This window comes from Aegilops tauschii, chromosome 6 (genome assembly GCF_002575655.3).
Source record: "Aegilops tauschii subsp. strangulata cultivar AL8/78 chromosome 6, Aet v6.0, whole genome shotgun sequence".
In the NCBI taxonomy this organism is placed as follows: domain Eukaryota; kingdom Viridiplantae; phylum Streptophyta; class Magnoliopsida; order Poales; family Poaceae; genus Aegilops; species Aegilops tauschii.
The window spans coordinates 16,301,706-16,317,840 of record NC_053040.3 but is presented as its reverse complement, the minus strand read 5'-3'; the positions used below and the strand labels follow the sequence as shown (position 1 = coordinate 16,317,840).

The following is a 16,135-nucleotide window of genomic DNA, read 5'->3' as shown; positions in this document are numbered from 1 at the left end:
CCCTGGGAAAGAGGCGGGGCACCCCATTTGGCAGGTGTGGTTTCCGAGACCACGTGTCTTTTTGGCGCTTATCCAACCCCCCATAAGAGGAGGCCTTAGTCAATAGTAAGAACTGGGCTTGTAATATGTTTTTTTTTTCTGATAAAGACTTGTAATATGTTATGAGAAAAGGTAAAAGAATAGTTCACTTATCCAAACTCACGTCAGAGGAGGCCTTAATCCATAACACGGGCTTGTAATGTGTCATGAGAAAAGGCGAAACAATAGTTCGGTTTGTGCCAAAATATGTATATGTTACGAGAAAGATCAGTATGAGAACATGCATCGTTTCTGTTACCCCTTTGGATATCTCACTTAATCTCTTTGTTTACTACTTGCGTGCTTCAGTGGTTTGATTACTATTTTTTGTTGTCATCAGACAACTTGTTTCTTAATTAACAGGCAGATTACACAGAGATTAGGAAAAAGGGTCCAACACAGAGATTTGGTATATTTATTCTAGTATACTTCCTCGACAGCAAAGTACAGAACCATTCAAAGAATCGACTCTAGCAGTCAAACACATGACATCATTAGTTTTGATGTTCAACATGCAAGCGTACGGCGGTTGCTATGCATGAAAGTGTACGGAGCACATTTTCTCTAATATTATGGGTGATATTTCTCTAAGCAAAGTCAATAAAGTTGTTGTGTTCTAGAGAAAATGTGTTTTCCTAAAGAACAGGAGGAAACAAAACATTAATACAGTCGGTTATCAGAACCTCTACTATTTCACAATTCAGCACACAAAGAGTTTGACATGAAAGAGTGCAGATCGACACAGTGACTCATATGGACAATACTGGATTAGAACTTCTACTTAAAAATTTTCCTATTATTATTTTTAATAAAAAATATTTCTTTTCTGAAATACGTACAACCATGCCTATCATTCATTCAAAGAAAGGAGTGGAAGAGCGCTTGTCCACAGTTACAACAATTTTCTTAATCAAAAGGTTTTCCCAAATGTGTTGCCAAAAAAGATGTTGCCGATGCAATTAGAAATTGGAATTTATTTTCACATCAAAATAATCAAATACTCTTGTTTGGGTAGACTAAAGAATTGCTTCTAACGAAATAAGATCTTGTTTCCATTAAAACAAGAACCATTATCCTGCGTGCACATGCTTCAAGAACAATAGGGACGTGTTTCCACGTAATACAAATCTTCTCAATTTGCTTCCATCATAAGCAAGTCATGCTTCCAACGCTACAAACCATGCTTCGATGTCCTCCTTTTCTTCCACAAATCTACGGATGTCAGCACCGATTAGCTACACGAGAGATCAGGCAAGAGGGTAGCACCATTGAGTGGCCAATGTTATTGACCCGTGGCCATAGAGTGCGGTCCTTGCTAGTTTGCTTCCAAGCCGATGACAAGAACACAAGGCATTAAGATGCTCAATCTCATGACGCACACCATGCCCAGCATCAACCAGCGCCATTCCATCTCACTATCGTAGAGCATGTTCTTCAGTTCCCATTGGGGTTGCAACAATGTATGATGCACGAGTTGATTGATTTGAATACAAACACGACACCTACAAAAGAATATGAAGCAGGAAAATGGAGCAAACTGAACACAACGTAGATGCAGAAATATGAAACATACGAAGCAAACTACCACAGGGGAGAAGCTCAAGTATGAAAAGTAAGCAAATTTTACACAGTGAGGAAGCACAACTATGATGCCTATGAACTATGAAGCTTGCAAGGCATGCGGCCTTGGGTTTTCTTTTCACTTTATTTTCGGGTCAATGTTGTTCGGCTGCTAGATTTTGCATTCTTAATAATATATATGGCTATATGCATCATCATACAGAGGCTGGGAGTTATCCTCTTTCCAAAAAAAGAAAAGAAAAAAGTGAACTATGCGGCAAACCTGACATGACAACGAAGCCTTCACATGTGTTTTGTTAGAAAATCCCAGTCTCATAAACAACGATTAAAACCTTTTTCTTTCATTATACATCATTTTATTTTTATTGTTTTTAACATGGAAATCAAAACACACATACATTTGCTTTACATTAGCTTTAGCGGTCTTATAGCCGAAAATATAATGGTAAACATGATTCCATGCACACCCACGTGAAAAATAAATTAGAAGAAACTACAAAATTTAAAATATTGTGCAGTTTTGGGGTATCAAACTTGGTCGACCATTCTATTCACGTGTGAAGTTTCATGAAGTATTGACACCCCTTGTATTCTTAGTGAAGAAAATACAAATGATACCTTAATATTCATCAATCCGTGTTTTTAACATGAATAGTAAGGTCCCATCAAACAGTGCCACCAAAATCAAAGCATTCTGGGCTAAAATGACAGAATTGAAGTATTTACACCCGTGGTCATGAATGATACAAAAGTATACATAATTTTGAACTTATTGTTTCTAACATGCAAATCGAAATACTCATGCATTTATTTTCCATTAGCTTTAGTTGTTTTGTAGCACCTTTTTGTACATTTCTTTCAACAAGGTTAACATTTTATAGCACCTATTCCTACATTTCTTTCAACAAGGTTCCCATAATGACGCGCGAGGCTTCAACTAATTTATATCCGTACTTGTTACGGGAGTGCCGGTCTGGCTCTAGGGAGCAAATACTCCCGGGTGAACTGTAAATTTAAAATTTAAAAACCTGATTTTTTTTTATGTAGATGTTTATATTATTGTAACAAGTGTGCTTGCCAATTTTCATGGGAAACGGAATAGCAGTGCTTCATCAACGGGAAAAAAATTATGTGTAAATTTTGAAGGTAACATTTGTCGTTCGACTTACTTTTTTTGTACAAGTCAAAATGCTTAAAGTTTCCCCTGAAAATTTGCAGGTACTAGCAATTTGGTGTGACAATAAACACATCTAATTGTTTTCATTTTTTTTTTACATTTGCAAAATACATTTTGGGCGCGCAGGAGCACATGCTTCCTAGAGCCCAATTGGATTTCCCACTTGTTACCACTTATATTCACTTCTATATATTCTTAGCAGTTAGTAGTAGACATTAGATGCACGGAGCCTGACTTTTGACGACGACGACGACGCAGCCACCATACAGTTGCATGCATGTGCACGTAGTCACACACGTCGTTGCTATACTTGGTACTTAATTACTTACACGGTAAGCTACACGACACGGAATTGGAATGTCGTGCTGACTCCGCTAGTGCTGCTGCTGGTTACCACCTGGTCTAAGTCAAAGATTCATTCTAGAACCTGTCAAGTTATATAAATCAAGGTGAGTCAAAAAACGTATCTCGTCGATCGCGACGCGAGTCACTTAAAGGAGGAGGTACCTGGTCGTATACACATCACTCATCCGTACACTTTTATGTGGTTGTGTTTGTACTCCCCAGCTAGTCGTATATATACATACCAATACATTTGGGTTGCAACTCTTGTACACGATCAACGTAGTAATTATCGTACCATGCCAACCCTGATAAGCTCAACTCGACAGATCATATAATGTATCATTATAATTTCTCAATTACGTTAGAAGCCAATAAGCTGTCAGGTCGCCATTAATTACTTGCAAGTAATTCTTGCTTTAGCTCTGCTGTTCCGAGAACACATAAACTATACACACTAGCTAGCTAGATTCCAAAAGAAGAAACTCCCAGCACGGTTTCACACAGCGCTTTCACCAGTGTCCTCTAAATATTGGTGAATTGGTCCTCACCTAATTAACCTTTGTTTCGAGCTGTCATAAACCTCTAACGAAATACACCACTCCATCTTCTATACTTTGGATATTAGGTTGGGACAAGGCGTTGCTCAACAATTATGTTATTAGTATATTTATGTGACATCTCCTCTGTAAAGAAATATAAGAACATTTAGATCACTAATAGATCTTATATATTTTTACAGAGTGAGTACTTATATATGACTATATATCATAAAAGTTGCATATTACTATATTCACTTAACAAAACTTAATATCTATGTACATAGGTAGAGGCTGTAGAGCGAGTGTGGCATTTTGGTGGCCGAGCTACCTGGAGGCCGAAATCTGTGCCATCTAGGATAGTGTTGTGATGTGTGCTGATTTCTTTTCTCGTGGATATACGCCGAGTATTCAATTCCAATACAATGGTGCCATGGGCTGCAGTGCTGCGATTGTACATGGGTCACGGGTACACAGCGTGCATGCATGTCATGTTCAAAGGTGCCGTGCCAGGCACACGAACAGCATCTAGGCATCATTACTACCCTCCCTCCCTCTCTGGCGAATAAACAAACCTGCACCATCGATGGAACTTTCTTCATGTACACTGTTGTTTGATGCCATTGATGCAAATATGTTTGTGGAGGTCCGTTCCTTCGTCATATTTGATATTCTGGATCAAGAGATACTAGATTCACGAACCTCTCCGGATCATCATTTTTTTGGTTTGATGGGTTAAAAAAACTAGCCAAATTATGGATAATTCAAATTGTTCTCGTCATGAATAACCTTTGCCCTCATTTTTTTCGCATGCATCATGTACACACTTTCCCCCATTATTTTTGGATCACATTTTTTTTGTTTGATGTGTTAAAAAATCCTTCAAATTGTTTGACTTTTATATCAGCGATTTATTTGAAAAATAGTCGTCCCCTAGTAAGAATTCCCTTAGCAATTGAACGATGCATCCTTGTTATGTTCTTCGATGTCATAGCATCACTGCCTCCCATGTCAACACCATGCCATTTTGAGTGTACTAATCAGTGTTTTCCAGAGATTAAAACACCAAGGAACTCTCATAGCAAAAAAAAAACTAATTACCGGATACTAGCGAGACACAAGATAAATCACGCATACGGAATGATGTTTTTTACCTTTTTTTTTACCAAAGTTTGCAGTCCGTATGACTATCAGTACGCTTCAGTTCTTAAGCCAGCCACACTTCCTTGTGTTTTGATCGCTTCATTTTTTTTTCTTCATCCCAAGCATAGCTTTGGTCTTGTATAACTTTGCTATCTGCCAGCAGGATTGTGTGTGTGTTATTGTTCATTGTGCATGTATTCCCTTAATGCTACATTATGAATCAGTAAAAACCGGCCTTTATCGGAAAAAAAGCCAGCCACACTTAATACCGAGTGTTTCTTAATCAGCGCAAATAAGATGCACTCTAGTATATTATGATGACATTTTTGAAAAAAAAAAACATGTAGAAAGGAGTACTGCCCTACCGGATGCTATCTGATTATATACTTTTTATAAATCGATTACATGCATCAGCTAACTCATTGATTTTATTTTATTTAGTTTTTATGAAGCACCGTGTTATGTTGCTCAGAGATTTGCACCAAAACCCGTTTGTGTGCTTCGTATCATCACACTAGCTGTCCCAGAGCATCACGTCGCTACTAGCACCAGCATGCACGGCATCAGCGGCGCGAACCCTTTCCTTGTTATCGCGCTCAGCAACTCAAGCATCTGCTTTGACGCACGCCGCAGTTGTACGCGTGGGTCTATATTAATGAAAGTACATGTGTGCCCGCACTGCTGCGCCGACTGTGTACGTGAGCTGGCGCTGTTTATTTGCCCGCAAATACGGGCACTGTGCAACAGACTCGTCTGAAAATACGGTAGCTGCATACCCGCTCAGCGCTGATCAGGACAAGTACTGACGGATGTGATAACGACCTCCAGGTGGCTCGGCCACCAAAGCGCATTTTCGCCGTAGAGCCACATATTCCTATATATATGGAGCCAACGAGTTAACATGGAACGGCACGAACACCACTGTGCATGTTTTTTGTAAATGACTGTGGTTTTGTTTATATTAGCTACTCCCACCTTTCATGTATATAAGAACAATCTTAAAAATCACAAATAAAAGGCCACATTCTCGTCCCTCTACCTTTCTCAAGAGAAATTGAATCGTTTTTCAATCATCAAGCATTCATTCAAAATACTTCTCTTTCAAAAAAAGAAAAATCATCCACTGCATGTCTTAGTTACTCTCCATTTATTGGCATGCTTGGCATTCACTACCTAGGGTGTGACGCCCTAAAACTTCCATTAATCACTACTTTTCCTTTACTTGTTGAGAAGGCTGATCATAGTACTCCCTCCGTCTAGGTGAGTAAGTCATCTTAGGTTGTGCACCGTGACCAAGGAGGAGGGAAAAACGAGAGACCTTAATGTTTATTTGCTAATTACTAGCATTGCATGCAATGAACTAACCACTGCATGTCGTGTTTGGTAGTCTCAATTCATTAAAAGCATGCACACCCCTCATCTCTTATTGGTTGATATGTCAATAAACAAGAAACGAGGTAGAATTTAATGCACCGCGCCTAAGTGTTTTAGGATTATTTGGTTTTTGTAAGATGACTTACACACCTAGACGGAGGGAGTAGGAACTATCATACACCAGCAAAAAATAAATAAGTATCATACATCACACTACATGAAAAACACACGTCGCCTAGTATCTATACATATGATGTTTGTTAAAACATGGGTTCACGGCCAGTATCATGCATATGATGATGTGTGAAATATGCACATACCTAAAGATACGAGAAAAAAAAATCCAATTGAAAACAAGTTGTGCATACGGCAGCTCCATGGAAAACCTTTTTTTTTTCAAAATTTCAGTGCGAACTTGAGAATTTACATGTTTTTATAGCATGGCATTCCCATCATAATGGACTTTGTTTTAGAACCTGTTAGAACCAATACATGGTTTTCACCGGCAACCCTGATAAGTTCAACGAAACAGCCTGATAAGTTCAACGAGACAGATGGACGCTCTTACTAATTAAGAAGCAGAAGAGGTCAAACATGTGACTGATGTTCTGCGTTAATTTCAGCAGATCAAGAGAAATGGGGACAAAAGGAAACGTCAGGAGAGGACAGAGAACGTGTCAAACTGAAGTAAGGACCGTGCATGCTATAAATACATGTATCCTTCTAACCTCTTGAGCACCCAACCATTACAACCTAGAGACTTAGCTACCTAGCTCTCGCCTCTTCAGTCCGCGGTGCAGCTCTGAAGAGAGCTAAGTACCAAGGAAAGAAGAAGGCTTCGGGCCTCAACAGAAGAGGACATGGAAATGGAGATCGGCTCGACAGGCGCCACCGCAGCATCCACCAACTTCTCGCTGCCGGTGGACTCTGAGCACAAGGCCAAGTCCATCAAAATCTTCTCCTTCGGCAACCCACACATGCGTGCATTCCACCTTGGATGGATGTCCTTCTTCACCTGCGTTGTCTCCACCTTCGCCGCCGCGCCACTCATCCCCATCATCCGCGACAACCTCAACCTCACCAAGGCTGACATCGGCAACGCTGGGGTCGCCTCTGTTTCTGGCGCCATCTTCTCAAGGCTGGCCATGGGCGCCATCTGCGACCTTCTTGGCCCACGCTATGGTGGTGCTTTCCTCATCATGCTTTCCGCACCAGCAGTGTTCTGCATGTCCGTCATCGACAGTCCCGCCGGATACATCACTGTACGCTTCCTCATCGGTGTCTCACTTGCCACCTTTGTGTCATGCCAATACTGGATCAGCACCATGTTCAATAGCAAGATCATTGGGACAGTCGGTGGCTTAACAGCGGGGTGGGGAGACATGGGTGGAGGTGCCACACAGCTCATCATGCCCTTCGTCTTCGATGCCATCAAGGCATGTGGTGCGACGCGTTTCACCGCGTGGCGCATCGCCTACTTCGTGCCAGGAATGATGTTGGTGGTGATGGGCTTGCTCGTGCTCACCTTGGGACAGGACCTTCCTGATGGCAACCTAAGGAGCCTCCAGAAAAATGGTGGCATGAACAAGGACAAGTTCTCCAAGGTTCTACGGGGCGCCATCACCAACTACCGTACATGGATCTTTGTCTTCATCTATGGCTATTGCATGGGTGTCGAGCTCACCTCAAACAACGTGATTGCCGGGTACTACTACGATAGTTTCTACCTCGACCTTCGAAAAGCAGGTATCATTGCCGCCTGCTTTGGCTTGGCCAATATCTTTGCACGCCCCATGGGCGGGTACCTCTCTGACCTTGGTGCTCGGTACTTCGGCATGCGTGCCCGACTCTGGAACATCTGGATCCTCCAGACTGCTGGTGGAGTCTTCTGCCTTTGTCTCGGTCGTGCATCCACCCTTCCCACCTCCATAGCATGTATGGTCCTGTACTCCATATGTGTTGAGGCTGCATGCGGCGCCGTCTATGGTGTCATCCCCTTCGTCTCCCGCCGCTCCCTCGGGCTCGTCTCAGGCATGACCGGTGCAGGCGGTAATGTGGGTGGCGGTCTCACACAGCTCCTCTTCTTCACTTCATCGCAATACACCACCGGCAAAGGACTCCAGTACATGGGCATCATGATCATGGCGTGCACGCTCCCCGTCATTCTCGTGCACTTCCCACAGTGGGGCTCCATGCTTGTCCCTCCCAGCGCGGACGCCACCGAGGAGGAGTACTATGCCGCCGAGTGGACGGAGGAGGAGAAGGGCAAGGGCCTCCACATGGCTGGCCTAAAGTTCGCCGAGAACAGCATATCCGAGCGTGGCAGACGCAATGCCATCCTCGCCGTACCTGCTACCCCGCCCAACAGCACGCCACAACACGTGTAAGACGTTAGTGTTTTTTTTTACCTCAATGTATACCATGCGCGTATGCATACATACGTACGCACCATCCCATTTGCCGGTGTGGTTTCCCAGACCACCTGCCTTTTGGGCGCTTATCTAGGCCTTAGTCAATAATAACTGGGGCTTGTATCATGTATGAGAACTATCAATATGGGAATATGCATCGTTTCATCTTACCACATATACCAGGTGATTATTTCATTGTACTTGTAAGGGCTTGTAATATGTTACGAGAAAGATGAATATGAGAGCATTGGTCACTGTTCTTGCATAATGCATGAGAACACAACTCTTCCACACCAAAGTGCAAACACTACTCGACTCCACGAGTCTCTCCCTTACGCATGCAAGCGTACGGCGAACTTAGGTACTTCTTCCACACCAAAGTACAGGACCATTCAAAGAGCGACTCTATCAACAACAATGGTGGCGGTGCATGCTTGAAAGCGTGAGGAGTACTATAATATTCCGAGTGATCTATAGCCTGGGCTCTCAATAGCGACATGCATAACACTTGCATTTTCTCGAAGTCAATAAAGTTGCTGTGCTCGAGGAAAAAAAGAGTCAGGTTTGCCAAAAGAACAGGAGAAAAAAAAATCAAAGGAGTCGGTGATCCGAATTTCTACCTTTAGATACATTCAGCACGCTAAGATTTTGACCTGCGAGAGTACGGGTCGATCAACACGTGGTTCATACGGACGGGACTGTTTACTAGCTATTTTGACGACGAAGACAGGACTGAATCTAACCGCAGTCGCTCCGAGATTCTTAAACTTGAGCAGCTCTTTATATATTACAGTATGTTTACTAGCCTTTCATCGTCCTTCAGTATATTTTATAATTTTATACTATGCACTAATAAACACACTTTCTACTGATCTATGTGTAGTTTGTACATGTTCATGCGCTTCTCTAGGCAGCTTCTAAGATGTATATAGTTTGTATATTTGTCTATATCGAAATGAAAAATAAGAATACGCCAATATCATAATGAAGGAAACATGGAGGTCGCATCGCTAACCAAGAGCCATGGACAAGTGTTGGATCCTCTTACACACACGCATGCGTTTCTGTTGGAAAGTGGCGGCCAAAGTCATCGTGCTAGGTCAGGTGTGTCCTTCTCATCTCAAATGGGTGTAACGTGTACACGTTTTTGTGGTCAAGCTGTAGCGTCATGGCAGTGATGCCTGTGTGGAGACTCTAAAGATGTATTCTTGTGAGTTATTTGACCTAATTTTGTGAATTCATGTGCTACTAAAGTCTTAGATTTTGACCTAATCCGATAGATACGGATCCCTTGGGTGAGAGAGGAGCAACACTAGTCCCCTAGTCTACAAGCAGGTTTACAGTGTGGTGTTCCATATTAGCTGGAGGTGATAAGCTTGTGCAAGATCTCTCGTGGTTGTGTTTGATCATCTTCATTGGCTGGTTGTCTGGTGGGTTGAAGATAACAACGTGTATAACTTATTTCATGTGGTAATTGAAGCATCAAAAGACCGTGATCAAGCATGCGATAGAACTCATCGACATTGTCTTTGGGCCAAAGATGATCTAGAGAATAGGCACAATCCTTGGATGTGTGTGCCATAGTGTGTTGACCAAAGAGCAAGCGGCTTTTGGGTGTGATTAATCTTCACGCTTCAAATTCAGGGCCTTTTTCTTAAATAACTACATGAGTTTTATCAGAAATGTGATGTGTCATAGGTTGCTCTTACCTGTCGAACTTATTATCAGGTTGTGGTTCCTCATGCTCTTGGTCGTGTGGGCTCATTTGGGTGGTGTGATATTTTCTCCCTTTCGCCCACTTACCGTGGCATTACTCTGTGCATTCCAGAAGATGGCTCTTCTATTTGAATTGAAAAGATACTCAGGATGATCTTTTGGAAAACAAATTTTGAGGACTCTTCTCATATGTCGGCAATCAAAATATTTATCTTGATTGTATGCTTGCGGAGACAGATCTTACTTTCAGACTCCCTCTCTCCACTCAAGCCTATATGGAATTTTAACAATCGGAGGGATTATTGTGTTTCTAGAATAACGTGGGGCACTATTGCGTAATCTCCGTCTAGGATCCAACGTTTCATGTACGATGATCTTCAAGTGCCATTTTTTCTTCATAAAATTTGGAAATATGAAAGCCTCTCTAAGATCAATGTTTTCTCTTGGCTTTTTGTTGGGTGGATCGCCTTAACATTCATGATACATTGATAGGGCAACACTGGCACCTGAATTCTTGTCCTGATTTATTGCTTAATGTGAACTCTTGCCACCTTGGAAACTGAAATCATAATTTCATTGAGTGTGCTTTTGCTTTGTTGTTGTTGGTGGTTTGTGGGTATTACATGGTCTTCTTCCACCTACTTGTCCCATGCCATACAGGATGCTTCTCTTAAGGCCCGTGCTTTTTGGAGGCATCCATTTTTGTCCTATGGAACATTTGGAAGGAGCGGAACAGCTTTTATTTTAAGCATGCCGTGCCTTCTTTTCCTTGGTGCAACATTTATTTAATTAATGACTACCCCTCGTGGCCCATAGGGTTAAAACTTCTTCCCTGACTTGGTTAGACTCCTTGATGCAAAGCTCTCTGTGGGGATCCTTGCCCATGTATACTTTGTGCATATGTTTATATAATTAAAAAAAATAACCACGAGGGCTTACCGCGCTGTTCTTGGCCTAAAAAATTGTGTATAATCATTCATGCGAGTATAATTGTGCATGTTAAGGCTAAGTATTATTATTCTTACTCCGTGTCTGTTTTTTAGTTGCTTTTCATAGTGATTTGTATCATACATCTAATAGGGAGAGGATTTGTGGTGCACAGGTGTGGGAGCACGCATATTTTTTCCCCTCTTATTGCCTCGTGATTCGGAAATTAGTTTGGCCTTTGCATGTGCTTTAGCCCTTAATTCCCTTAGATAGGGCCCATGCGTTCAGCTTTTCACAGCTTTTGGTAGCTCCACCCATCCCACCTCTCATGTTTTTTCTTTTGACTTTCTAATTTAAATCTATATGTTTTGAACCAAAAGTCTAATTTTTGTTTTGTTTGCATATTCGTGTTCCTTGCGATGAGGACTTTGAAACAAGGGCACTCTTGAATACATTTTGACAAGTTTGGAAAACTTCACGAAGTTTTAACTACTAAAAGTTGATTGGAATGAACGATAAATTCACCAAGTTTGAAAAACTGAAATTTATTTGGTACATGTCGTGGGAACAGATCTGACAATAGAGTATAGGGGTACGTATAGGAGGGCAGAGTCTAGCTACGGTGTGGTTGTACACTTGGATTTACGAGTTCAGGTCCCTCTCGGAAGAGGTAAAGACCCTAAGTCTCGGTGCTGCGGGAGCCTGTTTATCTGGAGTGTTGTGGTACAAGTGGTGCGAACCCTTGTGCAGGGGTGGAGCGATGGCTTATATAGAGTCCGTTGGCCCCTCGTGAATGCTCCGTTACTCATGGGTTCAATGGAGAGGTTAAAGGTTGCGGGTGTTGCAAGTAACGCCTGCATTAGATGTTCTTTATGGTGGCGAACTAATCGTCTGACCGTTGCCCTCTCAGGGTGACTCTTGGTCTTCTGTCGCCCAGTGACGCTTGGTACTCTGAGTGGGTAGACGGTCGAGTGAAGGTAAGGCTTTCGAGTGGATCCTGCGTTCGAGTGACTTGTAGGTTGCAGGCATTCCAGTCGGCGACTCCTTCCTAGCTTTGTAGGCCTTGGATTCTTGTATGTGGTGTCCTTAGGTAGGGTATGTAGACCAGGCCACCCTACCCCAAATACATGTCCTCGTCAATAGCCCCCGAATGGATCGGGTCCAAGTGAAAAAGGATTAGAGTGGAATCTGATTGGACTCAATGCCTCTGAGGTACTTTCGAGCTCCGCAGATCCGGCGCTGCTTTAACTCCTTGTCAATCGCCTCGATAGATTCTGGCTTGTTGTGTGACCGAGTGAAACGAACGACGGGTCGTTGAGCATCGGGTCGGACTCGAATGAACAAGGAGGTCTTCGACGCAATCGATTGTTCTGCCAAGTCCCGGATTTCGTGGGATTCGAAATTTTGGAGAAGCGCATGGATCGGCAACATCGCGGTAAGTGGGGTGAGACTCCTCGATTTTTGCTCCTCCTTTATCGCCACGTACTGTGCAGTCTCCGTTAGTGGGATGTGCTGGGATCTCGCTGGCCCAGGGGTTAGTGACTCAGGTTCGTTGTTATAAGAAGCGACGCGACCGAGGGGCGAAACAGTGCTCCTTCTCTTTCCTCCCTTTCCGCTCGTCTCGCCACCTCTTTCGCCTCCACGCCGTGCGGCTCCGCTCGACTCCAACGACCGCCGCGGAGGTGTCGAAGATCAAGACGGCGAAGCTGGAGCGCGCCAAGAAGGCCACCAAAGCGAAGAAGGAGTCGAGCTCTCGGATCGCGCCGCCGCCGGGCTGGATCCAGGGCGACTGGCTGCCGTCGACGGCCACGGCAGAGGACATTGACGGGCTCGTCGCTGACGGCCTACTGGCAGGGGTCTTGGAGGTTGCCGGATGAAGGGAATGTCGAGCCTGCGCCGCGCCTCGGAGAGCGGGTCCTCCTCGTCACCCACGTGGAGAGAGGTTTCTCCCTGCCCCCCATCCATTTTTCCGAGGGTTTCTAAATTTCTTCAGTGCTCAACTCCATCAACTTCCCCTGAATGCCATATCATATCTTGTTGCCTTCGTTTCCATGTGCGAAAATTTCTTGGGTTGTCATCCTCACTAGGTGTTGTTCAAGCACATCTTCACGTGTCATTCTCAGTCGGTCAAGAAAGTAGATCCGAGTGACGCGAGGACCCACGTGATCTAGTTGTGTGGTGGTCTAGGTATCCTGATGAGGTAGGAGTGCGTTCCCCGCAATGACCTTTCCCGAGTCCGTTAGAGGTTGGCAGTCGACCTGTTTTTATTGCAGTGACGTTCCATCTTCTGGTTCATCGACTAGCCTTCCCCCTTTCACGTCGGCAAGGATCAATGCCCCCCGCTTGCTGACCGTGGCCAAGGAGGAGAAAGCTGAAGTGGGAGTCTTGGTAGAAGTTGTAGTCGAGCTAATCCGAGGCGGAGTGACGGGCTTGGATCTGTTAGAGGTGTTCCTCAGTCGACGGATTCAGCCCCTGCAGGCACGAAACCATCCCATGTGGCAGTATACAGGTCCAGACGATTCCACTCGGACTCATCCAGAGGACGTCAAGGACGAGACCGTGAAGCAATGGCTTAGCAGTACCACCGGGGCTCGCGACAATCCTCGTGGATCCAAGTGGGTCTTGCCCTTCGACGCCGAGCACCCACCAGGGAAGGTGAGACGTACTTTGTCGAGTGTTTTCTCTTTTGTTTCCAACATCCGACTGGATTGATATGCCGACTGACTTTGATTTTTGTACCTCGCAGGATGTTGGAAAGATGCTTTCGCCCGTGCCGAACGGAGAACAACTCGTTGAAGGTGCAGAGAGTGAGGGCGGCAGTGCTGGGGGCAGTTATGCCGAAGACAGTGAGAGCAGCAGTGACGACACAGAAGAAGGTGAGGAGGCCGAGTCTTCTCCGTCGGCCGAAGCGCGCACCGAGTGTCGAACCAAATTGAACCAGGATCCGCCTGCATGCCAGGGCAAGGTCGTGGCATCGAGTGTCAGGAACCCGAAGCGCACTCGGACAGCGACGCCAGATCCGACTGCGAAGACTGCGAAACAGGTTAAGGTCCCCCATCGAAACCTCGGAAGGCTTTGTCTAGAATAAAGGTCAGCGTGCCTATCGCTTTGACGTGAGTGTTGTTTCTTCCTTTCTTACTATTGCAGATCTTCATACTTTTGCTGATCGAGTGAGAATTGTGTGCCAGGGCTGCTACTTCGTCAACGTCTCCCATGCAGGTTGATAAGGATCATGCGGAGATGGATACTGCGGACGCGGCCACTTCCCGGCAAGGTATGACCGGTTATCACTCAACTCTGTCCCACTGGTCGATTCAACGATCGATTGATTTGTTGTTGTCGAGTGACTACAGAGCTAATGGACATCATCCACGTTGCGGACGACGACGAAGACGAGCCTCAGAAGGATACGGGAGGGGAGGGTATGACCCCGACCGTCTCCCGCAGCTTCACTCGGAGAGTGCCGTCGAGCAAAACGTCCCGTGCGCCGCCTGCAGCTGTGTCTCAGGAACAAGGTGGTTCGTCTTGAGCTAGTGCTGACTCTGCTGCCCCTCTGTCGACTGCTTTACCTTTGGTACCTACTCCTCCGGCTTCGGGGCTGATTGGTCAACCTCAAGTGCTGGTTCCTCCGGCTTCGGGGCCGACCGATTTGTCTCAAGGGCTGATTCCTCCGGCTGCGTCACCGACGCCTCCACCCCACGTATTCACTTTGCATCATGTTCCGGAAGACCAAACTGGGGCTAGCAAAGAGGCCATAATTCAAGCCACTCTGATGATGCAGCGCCTGAATGAGCCGTATGAGGCTAGCAAGCTGGCTTATGATGTTGGTACAGCTCTTCAGGTGACTGTCCGAGTAAGTGCGATTGTAAGTTGATTTCTGATTGGTTTATTTCCTGTCCATCTTAACTCTGTACACCCGCTGGGTGTTTTTGACTTATGATGCCAGTACACATTTGCTTGTAGACCTTGACTCGGACCGGTCGGGTCATCTCGAGTGAAAATTTATCTAGTGGGGACACGCTGAGTGCACCCACTAGGTGGAGTCCCCAAGGACGCCGTCGAATGTTTGAATCAGGGGGGTCTTAGAACACGTTTGCTTGTAGTTCTTCACTCAGACCGGTTAGGCCGTGCCGAGTGGAAATTGATCCAGTAGGGGGCACACTGAGTGCACCCACTGGGTGTAGTCCTCTAGACCGCCGTCGAATGTTTGATTCGGCGGGGGTCTGAAAGAATTATTTGGTATCAACTGGATTTGCTCCTCTCCACTTGGGAGTAGAGAAATATTTGAAAATCTTTTCTCATCGTCGACTGAATTGTTTCTTTGTTGATCTCAAAAAACCTATGAGCTCGAGACTAAGTATGCTGCCCTGGAGAAGGAGACGCTCCAGCTCCGACTGGATCTGGAACTAGTGAAAAGGATTTTGGCTCGTGCTCAGACGGGGGTGAAGACCATGGGAGGTAACTCTTGTCGACCGTGTGCACCGTCGTTCTTTCTTTCCATCCTTTGAGTCGAGTAGTTTCACTCGAACAGATATGCGTAGTGAGAACCGTCGGCTTCAAGCGCGACTCAGGAATGTTGTTTCTTTAGACACCGTGAAGCAGGCTCTGGAAGATAAGGATAAAGCACTCGTGGAGGCGTAGAAGGCGGCTAGGGAGAAGGCCGAGGCCACTGAGGAAAAGCTAGCCTCAGTTGGTAAGTTGGAGGAGGAGAACACATCTTTGAAGGTTGTCGTTGAAGAGGCAAAGAAGGAGGTCGCCGAGCTTAAGAAAGAGCAAGCCAAGTGGGCCAAGAAGGTTGAACAACAGGCGAATGCCATTGAATCGGAGAATATAGCCCTGAATGACAA

At 44.9% G+C, this 16,135-nt stretch overlaps 1 protein-coding gene across 1 annotated transcript; it reads left to right on the top strand.

Moving 5' to 3' along the window:
• Positions 1 to 7,094: 7,094 nt before the first annotated feature.
• On the top strand, positions 7,095 to 8,642 carry LOC109785028 (high-affinity nitrate transporter 2.1-like). Its single transcript, XM_020343637.3, has one exon. It carries the CDS (start codon positions 7,095 to 7,097, stop codon positions 8,619 to 8,621), a length of 1,527 nt encoding a protein of 508 aa, XP_020199226.1. The 3' UTR covers positions 8,622 to 8,642.
• The last annotated feature ends 7,493 nt before the right edge of the window (positions 8,643 to 16,135 follow it).